The sequence below is a fragment of the Halichoeres trimaculatus genome, unplaced genomic scaffold (genome assembly GCF_033239565.1).
Source record: "Halichoeres trimaculatus isolate MK-OKI-2021-1 unplaced genomic scaffold, fHalTri1.1 fHalTri1_scaffold_5, whole genome shotgun sequence".
Lineage (NCBI taxonomy): Eukaryota > Metazoa > Chordata > Actinopteri > Labriformes > Labridae > Halichoeres > Halichoeres trimaculatus.
In genome coordinates, this window is record NW_027437183.1 from 10,550,018 (window position 1) to 10,576,882 (window position 26,865).

The 26,865-nt window shown below is 40.5% G+C and overlaps 1 protein-coding gene across 2 annotated transcripts in view; it reads right to left on the reverse strand.

The window, feature by feature from the left end:
* Positions 1-19,186: 19,186 nt before the first annotated feature.
* Positions 19,187-26,865, reverse strand: part of tmem8b (transmembrane protein 8B) — a 71,074-nt gene continuing 63,395 nt past the window's right edge. For both annotated transcript variants that reach the window (XM_074670874.1, XM_074670873.1), the window contains exon 13: positions 19,187-21,444. In XM_074670874.1, coding sequence (XP_074526975.1) covers positions 21,109-21,444 — 336 coding nt within the window. In that variant the 3' untranslated portion in view covers positions 19,187-21,108. The remainder of the gene's footprint in view (positions 21,445-26,865) is intronic.

The window sequence follows — 26,865 nt, forward strand, 5'->3', positions numbered from 1 at the left end:
GCCTTTGGAAGTGTGCAGGGGGAAAACCTGCGCCCATTTCTCACAGATGTCAATTTGCATGAGACAAATATCATCAATCCAGCTCTGTTTGGCGAATTCTGGTGGGTAATCTGTGTTGGAATTTATTCATTGCGATTCATGGATGTGGCAGATCTACGCAAGATTGTTATCACAGATGACCATGGCGATTTAAACAAACTACTGAACAACCTAGAGTAAAATTGTTTGGAGAAGGCACGAAATTGTTGCTGATGTCAGACATTTTTGATCAAACCACATTACCAACAAATATGCAACCATGTGGTTTTTAGTGGTAGCAGCATGGTGTTATGAATATCAATGTTGGGTGTTTGGTTGGAAATGAAATATCTCAGCAGCGACTGCAGGGATCCAGATATAATACTACTGATTGAAAAACAGCCTTGGACTTGCCGTGTACAAAATCTGCAACTCAAAGTCTCCTTAAAATGTGGCTGACAAATGTGTCCTTGCTATGATGTGAAGGATACATCATGTGCATTATTTCTGGCCGAACATATCCTGCAATTCTTTCCTTGCCAACTTAAACAATATGGAGGACATTTAAGCAACTCAGTGAAAAACTATCAAATATTTGCCTCAGTTTTCAACTCATTGAAACAAGGATTTATACTAGCTTTAGAGAAATACAGACACTGTATAACTTAAAATGATCTCTAATTGATGGTGATGATGGTTAAGCAATGTGACGCTCACTGTGTTAGCTGATTAGCAAGCGAGCTACCTGATGCCAGGCGACAGGACATCTTTTGTAGACCAGGCAGTCTCAATTAGAGTGGCTTGCAACCAAAGCAGACTACAAAGGCTGGGTTCTTTAAAGGATCACCACCCAGGACAGCTTCTGCTGTCGCCCCCTGCTGACCATTATAAAGAAAGTACATTCAAGACACTGCTGCATTGGCTGCTCTTTTTAAACTGATTATTTCTATTTTTCATAGACAACTTAAAATAATTTCAGCATTGCACAAGTAAAAGAAATAGTGCCCTCTGGTGGACAGACTGTATGACAACATGTTTTTGCTCCATCTAACAAATAGTGTATAAACTTAAAGATGCTATGAGAAGGACCTGTTTTAATTGCACTCCCCTGCTACCTTATGGCCCGGAGTCTCCACACACTGTCATAAATTACTTTCAGTGAGGCGTGTGTATGTTTTGGAATTAAATAGTGATGGGATCGAAACAATTTCTTTTTTATTGTTCAAGACAAACTTATTACTGGATACAATGCGCTGAGGAAAGGTAGTTAACGGTACAGCTACGTCGCGATACGGTTTGAAACGTGACATCAAGAAAATGTAGCAGTCAGCTATATGTAGTGGCATCGGCAGCCTGGTGCTCCGACGTATCTGTAGGCTAGCGTGAAAACAAGTAAACACTGTCAGTTTGTAAGTAGTTTAGTAGCCGTCTATAGTTAGTTATAGCTAGCAGCTCGGCGCTCTAAGACTTGTCCTTAATTTGTAACGCTAGTAATCCTGGTCCTGCCATTCATCTTCCAAGCAGAGCTAACGTAACCTCATTTTATTGATAGACTCTCAAGTTTGAACAGACCACTGCAGAATAACTGCTGCATGTGGGTTGGAATGAACATTAGCACAGCTTATACCTGTGTTATAGAGTGATACAACCCGAGCTAAAGGCTAATTAGCTCTGGCTGTATCACTCTCCTGTTTAGCTTTCTTCTGCTCTTCTGTCTTTTTTCTGTCTGACAGTTAGGCTGCTGTGTCCACTATCACTACAAAATTAATCGCCTAAATTGTTTTTGGCAGAGAAAAACACAAATCTTTGTGCTTTTATCTCTTCTCACTACTTAACTTTATCAGCCGGCTTGGTGTTGTCATAGAGACCTTAATGTGCCGTAGATCAATCCAGTCCTGGATGACCCAAACTGGAGGCTAATAAGTAGCGATTTAAACTAGCTTGCTAGAAGGTGCCCTCTGCTCAGGCTGAGGACCCTAAATAACCTGTAACCAGCATTATTGGTGCTTATAATCTCATTTTAAAAGTGTGATTTACGATTAGGAATATATCTGGAAGGAGGACTTTTTCAAGATCACTGTCAAACCCCTCACAGTCCCTTTAAACAACATTTGGACCCCAGATGGACAGCCTTTAGGAACTTTGATGATCATCTGACTTTCCAACAAGTGCCAACAGCAGGTCAAAGCTTAATATGTCCAACATCCAAGTACCTGACAAATGACCATATATCTGCATGGTTATTGCAACCTCATCAGCCAAATACAAATGTAAGCATCTGTTTGAAGCACCAATCTGTATCCTCACTGACTTGTAAACATGTAGGATTATAGTGCTCTTAAATAATAGGTGCACAGCCACACTGCTCCATAACAGATACTGCTCTGTCTGCCAAATGTTACAACAAGCACATTTATCTTTATGCTTCGACCAGGCAATGAACTCTTCATGATTAGTGAATCTGCTGTTGGATAAGATGTTGGCTGTTGAGCCTTTAAACTTTTCAAGTTTAGAACTAAAAACACTCCCTCAGTTTGTGAATTCTGGAGCAACGTTTTTTAAGGCTTGTTCCTTCGAATGAGATGTTTGGCTTTCACTGATGTGTTTACTACAGGCTGCGGGGCCACAATAGTTTGATTTGATTCAATCACCCTTATATAATGTAGTCCCCAGTGAAGCATGCAATGTTTCTCTTTTCATAACAGCGATGTATGCCCTCCTCTAAAGTGAAAATCCACTGTGACTCACACAGAAATTTGGGTTCGATGTGGTTCTCCAACAAAGAGGAGATAAAGTACTGCATAAATTACACAGCAGAGCTGCTATTTCTGAGTGGTCACGTCAATGTTCTGCTTCTGGCCACACACACTCAGAATTCAACATTATTGATCATGTTTCATAATTGTGGATATCTAGTGCTGTCAGCTGGCTCTCATTTCTGGATGTGTCCGTGATGCGTAGCTGCTTATTCTGAGCAGGTTTGCGGGGGCAGCGGAGTCATTGTGAGCTCAGGACAACAATATGAGGTATTACATGGGAGAGGCTGACTGTGGCTCAGGTTTTACAATCAAGCCGACACCTGAGGTGAGAAACACATTAAAAATCTGCTCAGACAAGCAAAGTGGATCCATTCTCTCAGCAGAAATGATCTCTAATGAGCTGAATGAGGAGTGCAACCCTTTAATTCTTTCATGTTGCCAACTTACCACACACATTTTAATTTCTAAACAAGTTTAACTATCATGCCAGTTTGGTGCAGAAAAGAAAAACATTTTCTACTTTTGCCTTTTTTCAAAACACTGTGCTGATTGCCGCTTTCATAGACATGACAAGAAAAAGATGTTGACATGAGAGGGAAATGGAGCAGAGCAAAAAATTTGAGAAATATCTATTATGAAATGTTAAAAAAGTGTTTGAAACCTTAACCAAATGCCTGCAGAGTAGTTTTAGCTGTTAACTGGTAGCACAAAATACTTATCATTTCAGTCTGAGTAGCACTTGCAGTGATTGCCTCCACCTGATGAGAGCTCAGTGATCAGTCTGTCACCCTGTTGGCTTTACATCTGTGACTATCTCTCCATCAGGGCACCTTAATGACACCCACAGATGGCACCAGAGCTGTTTAATGTGCTGTTGCTGCGACTTTGTCTGTGATCCTCTCCCCTCATCAGCACAGCTTTCTCACTAGACTATAACGTGAAGATCTTAAATGTCACAGCAGACGCTTTATGTAGGTACCAGTTGTTCCAGAGCCTGTTTGAGAATGTCAGTGCATTAAAAACATGTGAGGACAGAGGATATTTAAAGAGCCAGTTATGTGAACAAAATGACTTTCCTCACACCAAGCATGGCCGAGATAACCGGACATTCTCCCTGCTGTTCACTTTAAACTCAGAAATAACTTCTGTAATCTCTGTGACATTTGAGTCAACTTTATTTTCACTTCACCACTCCGTGAGTCACAGTCAAACACCTCTCTTTAAAACAAGACTCATCATTATTCTGAATTCCCTCTATCACTTTTCTGCTCACAAATTTAATGATGTGGTCCCTATCATATTGTGCAGGGCAGTCATGAGTGAAATGCGAATATAGAAGTGAAAAAAGGAAACACCTCTGGGGTGCACCTGCTTTCATTACCACTGCAGATGAAGTGGAATTATCTGTTCCCACAGCTTGTTCATTCCCAATAAAAAAAGAGGCTGAAATCAAGGCTGACAAAATGTCTGCATGCTGTGATTACTGGTCGGGATACACAATAGTTGATGATTATGTTCGTATGACCATGTTTCACTCTCTGATTTGATGGCAGATGCTGTTAAAAGTTCTAGCAAAACGCGGATGTCTGCATCTTCTCAAAGTAAATCAGAGTGAAACATGGTAATGTAAAACCAGCCTGACTTTCTATTTCATTTCATTAAGGCTGTGCAGGTTCAGCAGAACCACTCCATGCTGGAAAACAATTTTTTCACTCTCATCCACATCATTTTTAGACATTACTGAAGCATTTTTTTTTACTCCCTGGTAAAATACATCTTTCATTGTTAACATCTCTTGCTGCTGCTGTGATGATGGTCGAACATGCTGCAGAACTGTCTCAGAAATTGGATAAGGGATAATTTTATCAGCTTGGCAAAAAAAGAAAAAAAAAGAAAAAAAAAAAAGAGATGGGACTTCATGTACTTTAAAATGAAGATTGAATATTTCTGACAGGACAGGATTAATTACCAAAGTTAACACTTGATATTACTAGCCCATGGGGACATTCTTTGTTGTCATGTTACCTAATCTCAGTAAACCGCCATTTCACCCCCTCTCTAATTACTCTGCCCTCGTTTACAACGACCCTGAATATTAAAGGTAGAGTCTGCAGAAAACTGCATGTCAACTTTTACAGGAATAATCCTGCTTAGTTGTCCCCTATGAGCCTCTATACATGTGTGTCAGTGTCTGTGTGTGCCTCAACCCTCTTCTCTGCCTGTATGTTGATGTTTTGGTTGTGCCGTGATGTTTCTGGGTGGAAAGTGACATGGTTACATCAGCTAATCAAAGCACGCCCAGTGGGCTAGTGCCATAGCGTGTTGATTTGTGAGTGGAAGTAGATATTCAGAACAGTTACGATGGTAGACCATAGACTGTAAAATAGACGTCATCTTACTCTGCTCGAAGTGAGGTCACCACTAAAACTGCTTCCCTGGTGACTGGCTGCAGTACAGGTCAAAAAATCCGTCTCTCCAGTCATTCCAGATGGGCTGCGGTCAAACCTTAAAAAATTAATATACCTCGTAGAAGTTGTTGTGGTGATTTGAGGATACCATTTGGCTGCCTTGTATTCAAGTTCTCTTTTCTTCTGAAGGGTTTCAATTTGATTTAAAAGAGGCTAAAAAATAGGTTTAATGTTATGTTTAACGATGATTGACAACTGCTGGTCTTGTGTATTTTTTTCGGGGACTGTAAAATATGTTTGGAGGTAGAGTAAAGAAGTGATAAGACTCTCAAAAGAAAAAAAAAATTACTTTTGTCACTCGGCTCCACTCGTATTCTCCCAGAATCCCTCACAGTCTCTACTGTGCAGACTCTGGCTGCACAACTGCTACCAATGGCTACGTCTGTGACGGGGGTATTTTGGCTTCAAAACCGTACAATGGCGAAACCGCACTGTCCTCTCTATATACAGTCTATGTGGTGGATGTAGCACGGAGGAAGAAAAACACAACCAAAGGGAAATGAAACACGTGTTTTTCCCACTTGTAACTGGTAAAAGTGCACTGGAATGGCAGCTGAACTCATGATTTCCCACCCATGAACTCCTACCAGATCGTTGTACAGAGTTACGGCTTGTGATGTCACATCAATGCATAAACATTATAATAATATAGAAATAAATATTGATAATATAATATTTTGATAAAATAACAGCTCTGGTATTGCGAGTTTTCTGTGCATTAGTCAATACAAAATACGGTTAAATAGAACAACAAATATTGAAAATATAAAGTATAAGCTGTTGTTACCTTATGTGTCATTTCCATCCTCTGTTTGACTCAGATGAGCAAGTTGTAGGCTCTTTTAGTGACTGAAATGATTGAAAATTATGCTTTTAATGTCTGCTATGTTGGTTTGTTTACATTCCAGAATTCCTTGCACTCAAACCAATGTCGTAATTTGCCTGGAACGCAGCATAACTTCATTTTCACCCACTTTCAGGCACTTGGAGAGCGTAGGCTAGCTTTCTGCTTTCTTCCAGGTATGTGTCATATACGTGTGATTAGCTTGTGCTAATATACCATGTCAGGTGCATGGCTCTGGAGTATCTCCCACTTAGAAACAAGATGCTACAGGTGGTTGCTAGGCTATGTAGCTTTGGTTTGTGCCAAGGAGGAGGAGCCCAGTTTGAAAGTTGTGTTAACTAACAAGTAATGGCAATTTTAAGGACACAGAGCATGTGTCTCCCTCTTAATGAGGGAGTAAGTGCATCTCTGTCCCGTTGGGGGATAATTACTGCAGGGATATCTAGTAATTTGCAGAAGCACATTGTGGAATTCCTGGAATATTGAGCGCCTTCAGCTTTTGTTACTAAAATGAATTCATCACTCTAAGGATTCCTCTTGAACTGCTTGTGACTGACTGGCGTGCATATCCTTGTGCGGAGGTGCCTCGTTCAGACACATTTACTTAAGGGTTTAAAAGTGAAGGAGGTTTGAAATCCTGGCGAGGGAATGCAAACTTTAAACAGAGAAGTTCAGAGAATGGATCAAAAAAGTGATATATTTTTTGAAAAAGACTGAGCAGAGTTTGCAGGGAGACAACTGAAAGGGAAAAAAAATCACACTTCTTTTACTTGCAGCTTTCAACAGTTTCATGTGAGCTGTCACACTGAGTCGATAATGAACTTGTTTCGTCCTCGTTTTCCCTATGCCACCCGTCTGACTTTTTTCATTTGTTTCTGGCTGCCTTCCAACATAATTTCCACCTGCTCATCCAAACCAGATGTTTAATTCTCAGCAAACGTCCATGCCACAAAACACCCTGAAATCACCAAAGGACCCCTTCAGGTGAAAAACGAGATCAGGACCTGCTTGGGATGATAATGTGCAATGGACCCAGTTTACTTTTTATTGCTGTTTCAATGCCAAAGAGCTCCATATTGCAGCTTAAGCAAATGTTGCTACTGGCTCAGCACTGGCACATTTCCACTTTTCTAAAACTGCAAATGTGTAGGAAGTAAGACTATGATTTCCAGGACAGCAGCACATTCCTTACTGTCACAAACTAAGTTGAAATTTGCTTTACAAAACACTGTACATTTCCTGAGTAACAGCTACACACCATCTTCCCCCAGTGGCAGAGCTCAGGCTCAACCCAGTGATTGACCCAAACTTGCTTGGCTTCCTGTCCCAACTCCCAGAGCAATATTCTGAACCCCTAATTGGGAGGACTGTGAGCTTATAGCAGAAAATGACCCAATCAGGATGTCTGCCTCTCCACAGGAGTGGAACTGCACACTGGCTGTGCAGCTTGTTAAGGCATAGTTACTTGTAGCGTCATGGGAGCAAGCAATGGACACCCAAGGAGAGACACACTGACCAGTTACTCAAACTCACCTCCCCCTACACTGTTAGCAGAAATTTGTGCTTTTTTTTTTCTTTTCTTTTTTTTGGCTCCGCCATTTTTCAGGGGAGAGCAGGTCTTTTTTAGCCTTTCACCAAATGGGCCATAACTCCATAAAACATAGCCCAAGGGCTCCAAAACGTCTAGGGCATGTCCGTGAGGAGCGTACCATGAGGGTTTTCTCAAAACTTGGTTTCGGGTCCAACTTTCAGGAAAAAGGGGCTTTTTTTTGCCGAGCCATTTTTTTGGGGAAAAAAAAGCCTTTAATAAACCTGTCACCAAATGAGCTGCAACACCAAAGAATCTAGCCGGGGGGGCTCTGAAACTTCTAGGGCGTGTCTGGGAGCATCCGTAGGAGTTTCTCAAAACTGGGTGTCGGGTTCATACCATTATTGTCAGATGTTCTACCGTCCGTCATATATTTTGTTTTAAATTATTATTAAGTAATGGTCTTTTTTGTCAACTTCTTGCTCACGTTATACTTTGAAAAAATTAACTTTTAACCCTGTAAAGCCCAACCCATCAGTGATAGCCAGAAAATTTGTATTTTTGGAACTGAGATGCTGATAACCCTTCAGACAAAATCCACAAAAATTATTGTGTCATCATTTTGTTTATGATTTTTTTTTTTTTTTTCACATTTGACACATTGGGCAGTTGTGGTAACTTTGTTTTTCTTTTGGCAAGTTTTTTTTTGTATATATGCTTTCTTTGAATACAGAAAATACCTTCTTTTTTTTTTTTTTTAGAAAATTAATCGCAATTGAGATGCTATTCTTTACTCAACTTCTTGAAAATAAGCAACAAGTTTCTGGAGAAAAAAAGGTGTGTGGATGATTTCTTGAGAGCAGTCATTTTAAAAAAGGGCCAAAATACAACTTCAGCTGCCCAAAGTGAAATAGTAATCCTCAATGGGGTAGAAAACATTTTCAACTGTCTTTTAAGTAAACTACCATATTGATGAGATAGAGGTCTTTGAAACTCACGTATCAAATATGATACGTTTGGTTTTATAAGGTTAAAATCGAACCAACCAGGTCTGTGTTTGTTTTGGAACAATTTTCTTTGTTCAAGACATTGTTTTTACTGGTTACTACGCAACAAGCTAAGGTACTTATCAGTACAGTTACATAGGGCTGTTGTTTGAAGTGTGACAAGGTAACATAAGTTTATACCGTACGTCAGTAGTTGGCTATGTGTAGCGCTACTAGCAGCCTGATGTTATGATGTATCTGTTGGCTAATGTGACAACAAGCAAATTGTCGTTCCATACAGTAGTTGAGTAGCTGTTCATGTTACTGACAGCCCAGTGCTGTGTAACGTCAATGGATCCTGGCTGTGTCCTGCCAGTTATCTTCCAAGCAAAGCTAGCGTCACCTTACTCTTCATTTTATTGATAGACTCTCAAGTTGGAACAGACCACTGCAGAATAACTGCTGCATGTGGGTTTGAATAAACATTATCACAAACATTTTAGCCCTTTTAGCCTTTAGCTCAGGCTGTATCATTCTCCCTTCTTTATCTTTCTTCAGCTCTTCTGTCCTTTTTCTGTCTGACAATTAGGCTCCTGTGTCCACCAAAATGCAGATCTCTCTTCTCACTTCTAAACTTTGTCATTTGTCATTCAAACTTAGACCTGCCATAAATCAACCCAGTGTTGCTCGACCTTATTGGGAAGCTATGAAGAAGCTACAAAGTAGAATTTCTAAATAACCTATATTGGTGCTGATAATGTCATATTGAAGTGTGGATTACGATTGGGCATACATCTTGAAGGGAGACTTTTCAAGATCACTTTCAAACTCGTCGCATCCCCTTTAATATTTTTCAGTCTAAGTATTAAACGAAGCAAGCGACAAGTAGGTTTTGGACCTGCTCTAAACTGCCTTTCTCAAAACGGCTGGTTTTGGGGTGTGTCTCTTAAGATCCAGACAAGCTCCTGTCACCGGCGTGAATAGAGCATCATGCTAACACAACGACAAAGTTCAGGCGTATGTATTTTGAGCTGGGGTCATATGTAAATGTAGAAGACACGGTCCAAGCATAACTTCAACTAAGATGCAACATGACATTGTCCATTGGTTGGTTATTAACTTTGGGTCATTTAACACTGGTTTTGTACAGCAGCTTGCCATGATAGCTTGTAGAGCTTCCAGGGAAAACATGATAGGAAAACAGTAAAGGGAAAATGTGGTCTTAATAGAATTGAAATCTTTCATGTGCCATTAAAGTTCTTTGACCTCTTGGTGGTAGTGTGATTTGTCGGTGAGATTTTTCAGTCTGGGCCAAATGACAGCCTTAGCAGGCCATAAAACAACCCGTATTAAGTCAACATAAAAAGGAGAAAAAAACAGGGATTAACAGAGCTGCAAAGCTTCAGTGGTCACAAGCTTGAGATATGAGCCTGCTGTATGAGTGACAGACAACCTGTGAGAAGATCACAGCACAGGTCACATCAGTCTCTGCTGTCCAAAAAAAGGCAGTGAATGATGAGCAGGAGGAAAAGCCTGTCTGTCACATCAGCTTTAATCCTCAGAGGAGCTTGTTTTTATGACAACATGAACAGGAGCGGCTTCGACCAGGTGAACCAGAGCACAACTGGCTGTACACCTAAAGTGTGACAGAAGTCACAACAGATTGATGGGAAAACTTAATGCATCAAAGTATGGATAAACAATCAAAGGATAGGTTATAGTTTCCAACATTTACATGAAGGGGTTAATAATAATCCCCACACACTGTTCAGGATATGCATCAATCGTTTCCATCTGACAGCCTCAGCATGTAGGAAGTTTGTTAACAAAGTTTGTATAATTCAGTTTGTTTTAATCATGTAATTTAAAGTGATTTTCATAATTTCATGACACTCAGCAGCTGGCACAGGCCTGCATGCCGTGAGCTGATAGGTTTGACTGTTTAGCATAATGCAGAAGCTCCTGGAGTTGACAGGGAGGCCAGATGTGTCTCATGATATGAAATAACTCCCACAGACCAGAGGGAAACGCTTTTGACTCGCCTGCAATTACAAAGTGAGAGAACTTCTGGGGCCGCAATCCTCTCAGAGCGAGAAGCTTTTAAACAGAAAAGCTAGCACGGAGCTAAATTACATCCTCCTGTACTCCAGCAGGCTGCAACACAGATAAAAGCTAGATTGTGCATTTGTGTGAGGAGTTTCAATTTGGAGACTTGTGATAAAGGTCAGTATTTTCAGAGCCTTCAACAGCCTCTCTTTATGTTGGTCCATGTAAAGAAATCAAGACAAACTGCACCCTGGGCAGGTGTTTGACGGATGGTGCCTTAGATTATATGTCTTTTCTGAAAGTGAGAGCAGAAATTACAGTTATCAGAAGACGTCAAAAACATCTTCAACCATTCTGCTTTTTTTTATTCTCAGCTGCTCTTCTCGATGAAATCTTTGCATATCTTGCAGGTATCCACAAAGAGGATTTTAGGATGACTGAGAGATTAAAAAAATAACTTTAAAGAGGACATATCATGCTGATGCCTGATTTGATACTTATATACAACATAATAAATTTGAAAACAAGACCTTACACCCCCTGAATTTAAAAAAAAATGAGATCTTGTATTTTTTCTGATATCCTAGAACGAGATTTGATGCCTCTGAAAATAGGTCAATGCGAGATGGCCGCGAGATTTCAAACGTCGTGACGACACGAGGTACCTTTCTTTTTATTGGAGTAATCTGATAAAGCAGCTCCTCCTCTGTGATGCCAGTTAGTCACACAACTGCCACCGAGGGATACACCCACCAAGAGCCAAGTATAAATACAGCCCCCTACCAGCTCTGGCTGACTTGACTGAGTGCTGGATGCAGGGACTCTGCTCTGCTGAGCAGCTCGGCTTTACATGGTGAGTTAGAAGTTAAAACACTGTAGTTTTAGCAGACGTCGTAATACTTGTGAGACTGTGATATTTGCTTGCTTGTTCTGACATGCACTGTGAACCTGGACCACAATAATGCTGTGGTAATAACATGGTGACGAACTGACAGTAGAGGCGATCTTTAGACTACACTTTCAGCATGATGGATAAAACAGACAGAGAAAAGTGAAGGAGTAGGATGGGGCCCTGTTATAGAAAAAGTTTATTGGTGAAGTCGGCCTATATTTCCACGTATAAACTCTACATGTTACAGTACCGGTTTGACTCACCACACTGAAGCGTCCTGAGATGATCTGTGTCGAGGTGGATTTTCTTCCTCCTGAGCTGCAGAACCGTCCGGGTCTGACTCGGGGTCCGATACAAAAGGACGTATCCTACACTCTGCCGTTTTATTAGTGCTATCAATGCCTTACGGTGAAGTTTTGGCAAACAGCAAACTCGCTCGGTCTGCCCCATCCAATATGGCGATTTTGTAAATACTGCCATGCTGCAAAAACCGCCCCCCCGGCTCTACCCCCTCCGCCCCTCTGATAGAACTGACCAATCAGAGCACAAAGGGCTGTGACGTTGCAAGGTTACTGGAGGTCATTCTCGAAACCGAGCGTTTCAATGAGATCTTCAGAATGGCCTAAAATAAGGATATTGAGAACGCTATTGTGGGGCAATGAAGGAACTAAATGACTTGTACTGAGGGCAGAAATGCTTTACAGGCATCCTAGTCTGGCATAGTGAAAAGGAGAAACAAGCATGATATGTCCCCTTTAAGTCACCAAAAAAAGAGCAGTTTTTGAAGAACTTTTTCTTTATAAGGGCAAAATAATCAGCATTGTGACCCTGAATTCTGAATCTTACTGTGCATGATTTGAGTGTTTTGTTACTGCCCTATTTCAGCTCCATACATTTCAATATGCGGTAGCTTATGTTTTCAAAAACAAAGTAGATACAAAGTGTGGAAATGGTGATGACATTTTAGAAATAGAACCAGCAAACAATGTATCAAGTAGTTATAATTGGTTAAAACACGACTGGCTGTCTCATCATTTTTAAGTCCTATGTGATTTATTTGCAAGCAACTTTTTAGAAAGCAGTGTATATCAATTTTAAGAAGACCCAAAATGTGTTTTTGTTTTTTAATCAGCATTGATTCATGGCAAACTTTAAAATGCATCCAAAGATTTGGCCTCTCAACCCTAAAACCAGAGCGTGGACAGAGAAGAGAGATAATGAGAGCACTCGTCCCTGTGATCAGCTGCAGACATATCTGAGACTAAACTACAAGGACAAGAGCCCTTAAGATTGAACTCCTAACATCATTACATCTTAAGAAGCAAGCATTGTTAGCACTCCAAAACCCCGGGGCCCTCACTGTTTCCAAAGACTGCCATCGTGTCGTCCTGTTTGTGACAGATGTCTGCGTGGGGGCTAACAGACCCACGACAGACCTTATTAAATCTCCCAGCTCCAACATTCAGACGATCCCTCTCTACACAGCATCTGAAATGTAGCATGACCTTTTGGGTCCCATCAGACTGCCAGGCTGTCTGCGTGATGTGTTTGGGTCCAGTGTATGCTGACAGAAATCTGGAGGAGGAGCGGAACGCAGCCAAATCTGTGATGTGAAGCTACTTATTCACATCTGCCCTGCTCTGACAGGTTTCGTCTCTGTCTATACTTCTTTATTTAGGATTCAATTTAAAGCTCTCCTCACCTCAAATTACATCAGACAGTGAATGATCAGCATGTCAGAACATACAGAACTCTGGGTACCTTTCCATATTTAATGAACTTTCTGTTGCCAGCAATAGTCTTGAAATGGTAATTTTATTTTTATCTCAGGGTACCAGGAACAAAGTGCTCATGGATAATAAACACTCAGCACACACACGTCAGATAAGACGACATAATTAGACCCCTGCTTCATTTTCATGAGGTAACGCAGAAAACTCACACAATGACACGTTTGACTTTTCTTATTTCAGTTACTAAAACTTATAGCTCAAAGGCTATTTCCTAAATCCTGTGAAGCACCCTAATTATGTATCATGTAAAAACATTAGGAAGTCTTAAAATGGACACTACACTGCTCTTTACTATAGACTTTCCCTCTATAGGCTCTGTGTAAGCCTTATGTGATTATCTCTAAAATAATAATTGTAATGTGGTCATACATTTGAAGCTGCTGTGCTCCCTGTTCCAGTACACAAAATCCAGAGGCCATGTGAATTATTAATACTCCAGCACAAGATGTAATTTGCACAAACAGTTGCAGCTGAATATGAATACAAGAGAAGGAAAACCTTGTATCCTCTGCTAGCAAACTAACTTGCAACTGCTATGTGAGCCCAGCATCCTTTTTTTAACTTGTTTCAGTCTGATTTAAAATGATAAACTAGTTCAAGAAAAGGCACCGTGTTCCTAGACTTATGGCGAATAAAGCTTGACTCCTTTAATGAGCAGCATGCGTCTGCAGCCCCAGACGCTGCAGATAAAGGTCTACAATTCTGTGACTGCAAATCTGAGACCCTTGCTATTTGAGATAACGCCACCTAATGCTCACCAAGGACTGCATTTGAAGTTTGTAATCTAATCTGACAGACTAAACTTGAAATAATCAAGAGTCCTAAAGGTACTGTCTGAGAATAAGGATCACAAAAACAACTTTTTTAAAACTAAATATATCAATCAATTCAAGCTGTAAGGTGTTAAAAAGATAGATCTTAACTTTACTTTTCAAAACACAATGGTAGTGGTGAAAGTAGTGTCTGCAGATCAGGAGGCTACAGTTTCAGTTTGTTCATGCAAGGTCCATTCGATAGACAGCAATCACTATTAAAGGTTTCATATTATGCTCCTTTTCTGCAGTTTAATATGGATCATTGATGTCTTCATGAAATGGCAGTGACATGTTTTGGTCCAAAAAGCCAATAAATCAAGCACAGCAGCATTGTTTCCAGGCTCTCATAGCCCCTCTGTTCAGAACTGTCTGATTTAGTGGGCGTGACCTTCATATGTAAATGAGCCACAGCTGAACCGCCCCGCTCTTCCACGTGAGAGCGGCGCCACAAGCTCTGAGTGCACAATGTTTAGAAGACAGTGAAGCTCGTTTACCGTAACATTACAGGCTAAAACAACAGGCTAACCGCAGCGACAGTTAGCATACTGAAGCTAACACAGAGACAGGGGGGACACTGAGGAAAAGCTTTTACATCTGCTCCACAGCACACAGCATTTAAAATACTCACATTTCGAGGGTCTGAGGTTTGTTGGCGGATAGTTGGTAATGCGCCTGGATTCAGGACCAGTCTATTGGCTAGCCCTCTGTTGCACTGTCCAAAGTTGGAAAAGCAGTCGGCCATGAAGTGACTAGCACACACATGTACAGTTTTACTGTGTTTAGCTGGCACATTTCCCTAATAAATGAACTCTAGCCACTTAGTCTTGTCTTCCTCTGAGATGGGAAGCTTGTGCATGGAACTATGTGGTTGTTTACAGCCAAAAACAGCGCTGAGCTTCAGCTTTGGTATTCTGAACAGCAGCGGGGAGGGGAGTGGGCGGGGAGGGGGGAGTATCTGCTCCGGTGGACCAATCAGGTCGGACTTGCTCCTGATTGGTCAAAAAAGGGAATCGTTACGTCAGCAAATCCTGGAAATTCCAAACAGCTCCTATTATGTCAGGATTTTACATTCACAAGCACGACTAAGTACAGGTTTTGTCATTAAATATCACATTTTGTGGACTGGGAGGAAAGCCAAAGATCCACAAATTTCACTAAAAGACTTAACAAAGTGAGTTTTGCATTATATGAGACCTTTAAATGAAACCATTCAGTGACTTTGTTTCATTGTCTGTGGTTCCATTAAACATCCTTTAAACACAATTATTTCTACCATTAATTAAACAAAAAAAAAATTCAAGAAAATAATTCCTAACACAGTATCAGTTCTAACACCTTCAGAATCTTGAAGCCCATTGACACACTTACTGTCAGAGTTTTTAACACTCCAGACCTCTTCCTCCTCTCTTTATCTGCCCGGCTCACTGCTGGGCTTGTTCCCCTGTACAGTATTTAACCTGCAGCCCCGACTTCAGTGGATGAGATAAACTCAAGAGTCTCTTCTTCCCCCTCTGTCTCTGTGCTGTTTGCTGCTGTTTCTGCTGCTGCTGCAAAAAATCTTCTGTGCCTCTTTGAACTGACAGAGCAACAGTAGATGCAACAGCATCACTTCTGTCATTTCTACACTCTTTTTCCAACTTTTAAGCTCCCTCTTAGACATTTATTAATCTCTCATTTATATTTAAATTACAACTTAATTCAGCATGCTAGGCTCATGAGGCAAATGAGGCCTTTTGCTGTGGCGTGCTCAATTAAATGGGTGACAGCAAGATGAAGACATGATGAGCCAATTTTTCTGGCCCTGATGACTTTTTGGGGACAGTTTGAGAAGCTTTGACCTCACACTGAGAAAAAAAAAGAAAAAGAAAAGAGAGAAAAATGAAAAATAAACAAGTATCTGTGTTTATTTCCTCTAATTATACCCATCAAACAAGATAAAATTGAGCAATAGCATCATTTCGGACATGTTTGCTCCCTATAGTCCTTCTGGACATACAAATATACCAATATTTTCTGGTTGGGGAGCATTCATGTGGAACAAACATCAGATCCGACTCCCACCAGCTGGATGCCAAACCCATTACAGACTGACCAACATGTTCAACAACGTGCAGCGGACATTCTAGGTTAAATGCATCCTTTGGCATTCCTTAAATCCAAACTGTTCTGGATGAAAAGCGGCTGAGAGATGACTCATCGTTAGTTTTCCATTAGCCCCCTCTGCTTTCTGGCTCCTTGGACCACTTGAAACATGTTTGTTGGTTGACCTTCGATTTACGTTGTGGAGAAAATGCTTTTCTGTTAGGGGACGGGCTGGCTTCAAGACACTTAGGATGTTAATCCTTATTGACACTGAGGTGAAAATGGGATTTTTATCAGGGAAAGTGGACAGTTGTCAGTGTATTTTATCAACTCCAAGAGTATTTTCTCCTCAAAGAGTACAATTCTTACTTTCTTTTCTGAAAAATGCACCTGCTTTGTTTGTCTTGGTCTGCTAGCATATGACTGTAAATAGAGTGGACGTGTACATTTGTATGGTCCTGTGAGGTGCTTTAACTTGGATAACTGTTGACTCAATCATTAGCATTATCCAGATAATTTCATTTGAACAATTTTGAGAAAAAGAAATGTTCTTCATGATCACGATAAATAAATAAATAACTAGGGCTGCACGGTGGCGCAATGGTCACAAGCAGAAAGGTCACCAGTTCGATTCCCAGCTTGGCTGGTGGGACTTTTGTGTGGAGTTTGGATACTCTCCCAGTGGGTTCTCTCCAGGTACTCTGGCTTCCTCCCACAATCCAAAAACATGCTCATCAGGTTAAGTGAGCACTGTCCATAGGCGTGGGTGTGTGCCTGAAGGTTGTCTGTCTATGTGTCAACCCTGTGATGACTGGTGATCAGCCCAGGGTGTACCCTGCCTCTTGCCCAATGACAGCAGGGATGGGCTCCAGCCACCTATGACCCTGAAAAGGATAAGCGGCTCAGAAAATGAATGAATGAATGAAATAAACAAATAAATAAGATAACACATTGTTGTTTGGTGCTTCCTTCTATCTTTGGTGATAAGCCATGCTCATAACCATTTGCAGCTTGTACCGTCTAACAGCCCCCATATTTTTTTGGAGTGAACAAAAGGGATAATTTCTCTTAGAGGTTTGGCTTTTGATATAAAAAGAAAGAAAGAAAGAAAGAAAGAAAGAAAGAAAGAAAGAAAGAAAGAAAGAAAGAAAGAAAGAAAACCTGCAACAGTAGATCTGTAAGTCTTTGCAGTACTTTGCTTTGCTTCTGTCATGCTAGCATGCTAACACTGCTCTGCCCAGCTTTGTTGTGGGCATGACGGAATGAAGAAACAAGCATTTAGCTCAAACTACACTTTGCCAAGAAAGCCTCACAGTGCGGTTAGCATGGCCAAAGACTGATTTAAGCCAGATCGAGGTATAACAGCAGGTTGTGAGGTTGTGAGAGTCTTGTTTTGGCTTTGTGCTGCTCATCTTATTTCATCACAGTACACTGAGTCTGCACTCAGACCGAAGGATTTACACAAGGAAAACAGCCATGCAAATAAGCAAAGCTGAAATTGCTCAAGTGCTGTAGGTTATGGTGTGTCAGAGTAATAATCCTGTTAGATATGTTCACCAAGAATCCATGAATACAAAGAGGCTACTTGCTTTGATTTCATGTGTGTAGCTGGCGAACAGGAATATTCACTGTTTGAAATTTCAGTATCTAAGACCTTGTCATTTGGTCTAATTTGTCTCATTAAGTACAGTCACAGGCCTTTTATTTCCGCCAAGGGGTGCACTCTGCACTTAGAATATTGAGTCTCTTATTACACAAATTCCCATTATTTGGGTTTTATTGAAGTAGCCAGGGAGTGACGGAAAAATGCCTTGAAATATATAGAGCCTGAAAAAGTCTTGTGTTGATTTCACCAGTGTTTCATTTTGCATTTCAATGGCACTTCAATTTTCTTTTCAATATCTATCCAATCCTTTTAAAAGTTCCTTGAATTATCTGCCTGTGCTGAAAATGGAGAGTGGAACCAATTTCTATTTCTCTCTGATTTGATGGAAAAAGGCAACAAAGGGCTTCTTTTAATATACAGTTTTCACAGGTTGTACTTTGTTCAGTTGAGCATATGATTCATAGTGATTCAGAAAGTGTATAAAGGGTAAATTAAGTGAATCATTCAACAAAATCTACATCCTCGTAAATGAGGAGTACACTGATTTAGCCTCTTTTGACTGTGGACCTCTTGTCTCGCACGTATTTCTTTCTGTATATAGAGATTAGGAATGTTAGGGATTGATGAAGTTGATGTGAGGACTTAAAGTGACCTCAAGTGACCTGGATCCACACCACTTTCATAGCTCACAGAAAGAGTTGATACATTGAAGCCTTGTACACACATAGCCGGGCATTTCCAGAAATGAATATCCCCCCCTTATTCATTTTTAAAAATGCTTTTGTCTACACGCACCGGGCAAGTCCGCTGATAAATGCAGCTCAAGACATGCCACGCCCATATATGGCGGTGTTTTCTAGGTGTAAAACTTGTGCCAGCCAATCAGAACAAGCCCCTGTCATCAGCTGTGATGTCTGAGAACTGAAAACTCTCTTTCTTATACACGAAACCATGAAACCAGAGTTTTTCAAAGTCTTCACTTTGGCCGGGGTTTTCAGAAAACATTTTTTTTAACAACATAAAGCTGGGGTTTCAGGTGGATGACAGGCGTTAACTTAAAAAAATATGCTGTTTCCCAGATACTTGGTTACATGTGGACATGGCCTAAAACATACTCTACTAGAAACTGATAAAGTCTTTAAAGTGATGGTGTGTTCCTCCATAACTAGCCAATCATTGATAGATTCATTACAATGACCTCAAACTAATCAAGTTTTTTTTTTTTTTTTAATGTGTGAAGAAAACTAGCCTAACACGGTCCAAGGATCTAAAAATCCACATACCAGCACCTCTTAAGAACAGCATCCTCAGATTATATCTTGTTTATTGACACTGTACAGTGCACAGATTTTACAGGATGACAATGAACATTTTTGTGGTTTTGTGACAAGTTCTGGCTGGCTCTGTCCTAGTTTAAAGTCAGAAAGAGGTATTTAAACATTGGGGTTATTGGGTTTTCTTAAGCTTCTGGAGCCAGTCTCACAGTGCACACTTGAGGGGCTCCATTTTTAGGCTTTATTTTTTCATCACTGAAGGTCTTCGCTTCACTAAAGCTGGTATTGTTTTTGGGCCGATTCAGCTGCATTGCTTCGAGGATGACAAAGCTGGTCAAAGAAAAAAGCTGGTCCACTTTGGAGTGAAGGGACTGAGTCTTACACGGTCATAATAGCCTCTAGTGGATTGTTTTAAACTACAGTGACCTGACTTTTCCACTAAAACCAACAGCCTAAAGTCCTCTTCTTTTTCTATAAATAACTTAGCATCCAAAAGAAAACTTTGCAGAACTGTACCATGTTACTGACTTCCACTCTTTCTATTGAATCCAACAACCCAACAATAAGTCAGTGGTTTGGAATATCTGTTCTGAAGCAATCAGGGTTATACGATAATGGCTCTTGGAAGATTACTGTCACTACACTATACAGAATGTTCCCTTCAGCCTTAGTTGTGTTATGTTTGGTGCTTGTTATCAAGAGTCTCATTTGATGTAAAGCTAAGGCATCCAAAAAATATCAAACAATGAAAGAATGACCCCACTTTAAATCAACATGTATGACTCAGTACAGCCAAGGTTTTTGGTGCCTTTGTTTTTGAAGCACAGTTTTAAAACCAGGTATAACCTAATCTCACAGAATCAAGTAATTCATCTTTCTTTACTACATAAATTGATAAGATCATGCAGGCTCACAGGATGATAAGTCCGGAAGACCTGTAGATGGATCGCATCCAATAAGACCTAAAGCAAAGAGTCATAAAAGTGTCTCTTTCTTCTTAGAAGAGAGACTACAGTATGCTCTGAGGCTGCCTTCATGCTGCTGCTCCTAAGGAGAATTATTTATCCCTCGCTCTATTCCTGGGAGGATGCTGTTGACAGCATTTCATCTCACTGTCTGACTACCACACGCTTCCATTAGGGCAGGAATTGCAATGTGATGTCTTTGTGAGAAGTTCAGCCATTTCACTGCATTTGAAGCCAGGAAAGCAGAAGTAATACTGAGGCAAAGAAAGAAAACATTTATTGTTTATGAATGTGGTGTCACACATGGTCCTGTCAGAAAAGGACAGGGAGGTGAGGTCTTGGTTTGAGGTCTCAGAAATAATCGTGCCTCCCCCTCTTCTCTTTCGACAGGCAGCTGGACTTTGGATTTGTTCCCTTCAAGAACAATCAGCACATTCGTGTAAAAGCGATACATTGCATTAGCAAAAAGACAGTCTAACATTCCACATGACAACTAGGTTTTACATTTGTGATGCCCACTGTAGTTTATATTGTTATAAAAATGTACAGAATAACATTTTTGTGTCTCAGTGCAAAAGATATATATTTCAAAAGAATTTCAGAAAAGCCGTGCCCTTGATAAATGTCTCGCCACGTCTCCCCCTGGTCTGTGCCCCATCCGTAAAATAATTGGCCTGTTTACAAGACCAACAATAAATAACCAACAGAAGCAGTTTTACAGTCACCGTCAGATAGCAGCAGTGTTTCAGCTTTGACTTTAAATACATATTCACAAACACCAGTGTGTCACTGTACACCCACAATTCATCAGAACCACTTTAACTATAGATTATAATAATTACAGTTGTACTGATAATACTTACATGACAATAACAACCAAAAAAAGAGAAGAAATCCAATGTGTTACATCTGCAGTAAAGTATTTACATTGCTTATTCAAGTTCTGTGGCTTAGTTTCCCGTGTGTGAATTTCCCAAGTAAAAGAAGGCAATGAAGTGTCTGTAAGGTAAAAGGTGGGGGGTGAGGAGTTTATCAGCTGGTGCAGATGCTGTTGATGGAGATGATGCCAGGGTCCACCAGGCCCAGCTCTTCATGCTCATTCACGCACAACTGATAGCCACAGCCCCGCCTACGCTTCAGCGGGGTCACCTTGGCGTCTGGTTTGGCACGAGGTGGCAACAGGAAGCCCACGCTCCCTGCGATTAGCATGTGCCAGATGCTGTGGATGTAGAAGTAGTTCTCCTCTGTCTCCACGAAGGCGTAGAGGGCAACGGCCGACGTGGCGATCATGGTTCCCGGGAAGAGGAAGAACACCCAGCGCTTCCAGGTGGGCGGGTAGCAACGCCGCCTACGGATGGTGCGCACCGTCTGAAAGACACAGAAAACAATGCTTTACACTTCAACATTCTGACCTCTTATATTTAAAAGTTAAATGAGCAAACTTTGCAGTTAATTTGTTTCTACCTTCAGTTTTTTAACACATACCTGATAAAGTCAGAAAGAACAGCAGTTTGCTTCCTGAAACTTGTTCATGACATGTTCAAAGAGCAGGACCACAAACACTGAGGTCTGCATAAAATCCTGCCCCTGACAGGCCTCCAGAGAGCTGGCCAATCAGAGAGAAGGGGGTTTGTGGGCGTGGAGACTTAGAGAGACAGCAGCTTAAACGAAGTGTTTCATACAGAGGCTGAAATAAGGGTTTTCCCCATAGCACAAAAAATGTATGGCTGTTCTGTGGTCAGTTTTTAGAAACAATGCAATACAAGAGAGGCAACGTCCATCAAGTCTTGAGCGTCACACAGCAACCTATGTTTTGGAGTTAATAGCGACCATGCTAACTGGTGGCTCCAAGCAGACAGCACCATGGACTGTATTAAACATTGACGAAGCATTCGCGATGTCACCCGTCTGTTCCTGAAACCGTGAAATGAAGCCGATCCGCGGACGCAGCCACATGTGCTATGACACCGGCTGTGAGTTTTTCTTTGAGCAGCTACAAGACCCCCGGTGGTCACGTGACCTGAGCTGTGCCTCAGGTTGGAAAATCAAACGATCTCAATAACTTCTAAACCACAGAGATGGAAAAAAATTCACTCACCATACAGCGTGTGCCCATAGTGAAATCAGTGTTTTAGACCCAAGCTGTTTTTTGAACCAGGCTGTAAATGTGCTTTTTTATTATGTAAAGGTCTGTTTTTTTATGGCTGGGTGTGTATGTGACACCCGGTCTTTTTGCAGCCAGCCTCAAGTGGATTCTTGACCAACAGCAACTTTTAGCACTTCTGCATAGGCTTCATTTTTACTAACCGGATGTTGCCCCTTGGACAGCACCAGTGATGATGACAGAGTGTCACCAGTTAACAGGGTCACACTTTACACTGAAACACCAGCACTGAAATAATTAAATGTGTGATGTAGTTTTCTGGTTCTTTTATTATGAACCGGGTCTCAGACTCGGCAGTCTTTGTGCTCTTTTTAGTTTGGGAGGGTCTCTGATTTATTGACGTCCTGCTATGTCACAGTCTGGTAAATGTCCACAGATAATGCAGTCATGAGCATCAAGTGGCAGTTGTGTGTTTAAATTCCTCTCTGGGTACACGCTGGATTTTTCAGCTAAAAATGTCTGTCCACCTAATATCTGTTGACTTGCTGATCTCATCTGTCCTCTCACTGCTATTTCCCAAACCTGGGAGCCCATCCGTAAAAGTGATGATACATAGTAAATGCATTTTTTGTGGTTGAGTCCTCCATGTCAGCTGACAAACCATTATACTCTGCAGTGCTTTTGCACACAAGTTGCGCTCACATCCAGTGTTGTTGATAAACAAATAACCCCTCTATAGGGTGTTGGCTTAAACCACTAAGTAAACGGCACCCTGATGACTTTTCTACATCTCTTTCCTCATCTGATTTCAGCCTAAAATGCTGCCTTGGCTTCTGTGAAAAAAATGAAAATTAAAAAAATGTACAGTTTCATTTCAACTTAATTTGTTCTGTAATTACTCCAAAATCAAACTGTCATTTCCATGAAACCTGATAAGAAAGACATTTTAGCACCAATTTCTTTTGATGAAATTGAAAAAGTGAAGAGATCCTTTGAATAAAGCATTCTAATTCTTATTGCTTCTGCAATTAATCTCCAAAGCCCTCAATTTGATGTTCTCATTTCCGTAATTCTATCAATGCACGTCATGTCTACACAGGATATTGAAGTGGGAGATCATACAGGCAGCAGTCACTCATGCATGGAGACAAATGGGACTTTAGTGCGGGAGCAGCAGGGCGTTTGCTGTGATCACAGGAACAGAGGGACAGAATTCTTCATAAATCCACTTTTATTGTCTGGTATTTGTATTCATGCTGACTGCTGCTGCATAAAGTCCATCACACTGATCATAATCAGCTGATAGATGTTTTAAATTGGCCATCAGTGATTGGTCCGTCATTGCTCTGGCTGTTTCTTGCTGATGCTCTTGTTGTGTTTGGCAGTTACTGGATATGATGTCTCGATTTGTTTAATGGAGAATGAGCTCCTTTTTTCTGAAAGTGGCCCACAGTTGCTGAATGTGTGGCACAGTGAGACTGAAGATTTCATTTCTTCCTAAACAGTGTTCAGAGAGTGCTTCATTATTTCATTCACTCTCTGTTTCATGGCTTCATAAACACTGATTGCCTGGATTATATTTTTCCCCCCAAAAAACACATTACCATAAAGCATCCCAACATTGTCAGGGGAAATGTAAGCTGGTCATGAATGACAAAATTAATTACATGTACTCTAGCAGGGAAATAGCTCTGATTGAGTTATTCTGCTGAATACATTTTGAGTTAAAGACTAATAATCTATGTGAAGCCAAGTGAGGAAAAACATGAAATGTGTTTCTACTCCTCCACTCCCTCTGGAGCTGCACATTTTTCTGCTTATTATAAACAGTTTCCGACCAGGACTGTCTTTTCATGCAGGGACCTCATTTAGTTTGAAGACTGTTTGGGATATTTGGCATTGACAGATTTGAACTTCTGCCCCTCTTCTCACTGCTCATGACACCCCTGCAAAGCAGCAGGCGCTCCGTGCCCTCCCGCTTGACTGATCTAATTCGGTTGTGTCTGGAAACATCCAGAATGCCAAGCTTTGCAGTAACATGACACGCTGAAATGAAAAGGGCTCTTGTAGAAAGCGCTCAAAAAGAGAGTGAGGAGAGAATGCTGAGACGCAGACGTACGCTTCTGAACAGCTGATAATAAACTATGAAGGGTGAAGTAATCAGAAAATGAACCCAGGTTATGTTTAAAACTGAGACCCTACGGGGAAGTTTGCTGGGCTATCTCCTGCAAGACTTGCATCACGAATGTTTCACATATGCCGATCAAAAGTCTCAAACACCTGTCTACAGCTGCTACAATACCTAGATTTTAAGGCTTTTATCATATGACTATGATTCTGATTGGTCAGTACTCAGCACTATTTCATTGCAGCACTCTATTATTTTTTGATACACTGCAAAAAACTAAATCTTATCGAGCGATTTTGTCTTATCATTAGTAGAAAATGTCTTTTTAAACCTAATGTGAGCCACATTCACCTGACTAGACCAGAAAAATGTCATTTCAAGTTATTTAAAGACAAAAATGAGGTCTGAACGGCTTGTAACAAGTTAAAAGAAAATCTGCCAGTGGAACAAGAGAAAAGCTACTTGTATTAAGACATTATTCTAGTTTCAAGCAAATTTTTGATCAAATTTTTCCTTTTCATTGACAGATTTTTTTTTCATTTGTTACAAGATATTCAGACCTCATTTTTGTCCTTAAACAACTTGAAACCAGACATTTTCTGGACTGATCTGTAGAATGTGGCTCATATCAAGTGTAATAAGACAATTTTTTACTTAAATTAAGACAAAAAAACTTGATAAGATTTCAGTTCTTTTGCAGTGTAGCAGAGTGTTGCAGTCAGGATCAATAGAGATACAGCTCTGCTCACAGACTCTGGGGATTATTTGTTTTCATATCAAGTCTGGATAATGTAACATTGATTTGTATACAGTAAAGAAAACACAAGAAAAGAAACAGAAGAAGAGGTTAAAAAGGATGAAATCTTTAACACTGAAGAAAGCATACGGAACTGAAAAAAATAGTATAGAAAATGTGAGGGATTGATGAAAAATACAGAAAAACTATCTTGCTAATGTCATACTTTCAATGCTCCACTGCCAAAGGAAGAGTTTCTCTCTGCTAATGTGATGTGGTCAAAGTTTCAGGAAGTGGTTCCTGATATGATTAACCAATTACAACTGAGGATTTCTTTTTTTCTGAAGTTGTTGGTCCTGGAAATAAATCAAAGGAAGCTAATTATCAAGATGAGTGAGTGTGCACTTATCAGCTTCAGTCTCCAGCAAGCTCACAGAGCTATAGGACATGAAATGTGACTAAACAAGAATGAATCAGTGTGCTAAAGATCAGATCAGGATGTGTCTCTACTGAGATAAACCCTCCAGCTCTGTCTGCCTCTCACGCTCTTTTGTTTCTTCTCTCAGGGGGGAATTCACTAAGAATGGACTGTGGCTTCTCATGATAGCATAAAGAATTGCACATCATCTGCCCCTGGTATCTACTCCGTCTCAAGGTCTAATTCACAGCATTTAATAGGTTCTAGTGCAAAAATGCTGTTAAATTTAGAAACTCTGTTATAATTAACATGAGCTTCAGCATCTCCACTCTGTGCTGCACAGAGCTGCACTGTGCTCTCAGCCTGATAGCATCACATTCTAAACACATATATGATGATGAACTAAAGGGGCAGAAGAAGTTTTTGCCATTTGTGAAATCAATTAATGACAGATGTGACACAAATTCCACAGTTTATATTCAACTCACTTTCTGAGCTAGAGCAAATTATTTTGCTGCTAGCAAGCCAGGTGAGCCCTCCAGAGAGGGGCCCACCTAAAGGCATTAAGCCCTGCTTGTCTGAGCAGTCGCTCTGGGCTTCGACCTTTCTTTCCTTTGGTTTGTTGCAGGCATTACTACCAGTGTTGGGAATAACATGGTTGTTATTCTAAAAACAGGTAATCTAATTCATTTAAGTCCAATTATAGTTACTTTTTCAAATGTTACAGCGCCATTATCGAATGAAATATGGCTTGTTATTGTGCATTGATATCTGACAAATGTTACCCCACCTGGTTTGCTCGGCCACAGACACACAAGTAATGATGATTGGCTAAAGGGTAGAGTACACTTTCATGGTTAGCCAATCAGAGCCAGAGTTCAGGTAGATGGATGTTGTTGTTACAAACCTCAACGCACTGCAAACAGCCATACAAGAGAGAGCAATATGCAACAATAGTGAGACCGGAGCAGTGTGTCAAGTTAAAGCTGGCGTTTACAGAATATTAGTCCAGACACTGCTTTAGTGACATTGATGTAAAAAGCAAGAACAGACATGAGTAGTGTGCTTATTGTCCCACAGCAAAACCTGCTTAAAATCTGAAGTCTTGAACATATTTGAAGGTTTTTCAAAAAAAAAAAAAAAAAAAGTAATGGAATAATAACTTTCCCTGGTAACTCATTAGATTTACAAAGGAGTAATTCCATTAATAGTTCAAATCCTTTTCTATAATTAATTACTGTTTTAAAGTAATTTGCCTGAAACTGATTACTACTGTCGAACAATATTTTCACACACTGACAGATTTCTCTCTCATGCTGATTTTTCCCACTTTGGCATCATTATTTCAGTAAAATAGATACTCTGACTGTTATATCTGTGTGTGGCCACTCTGCTTGTTGCCA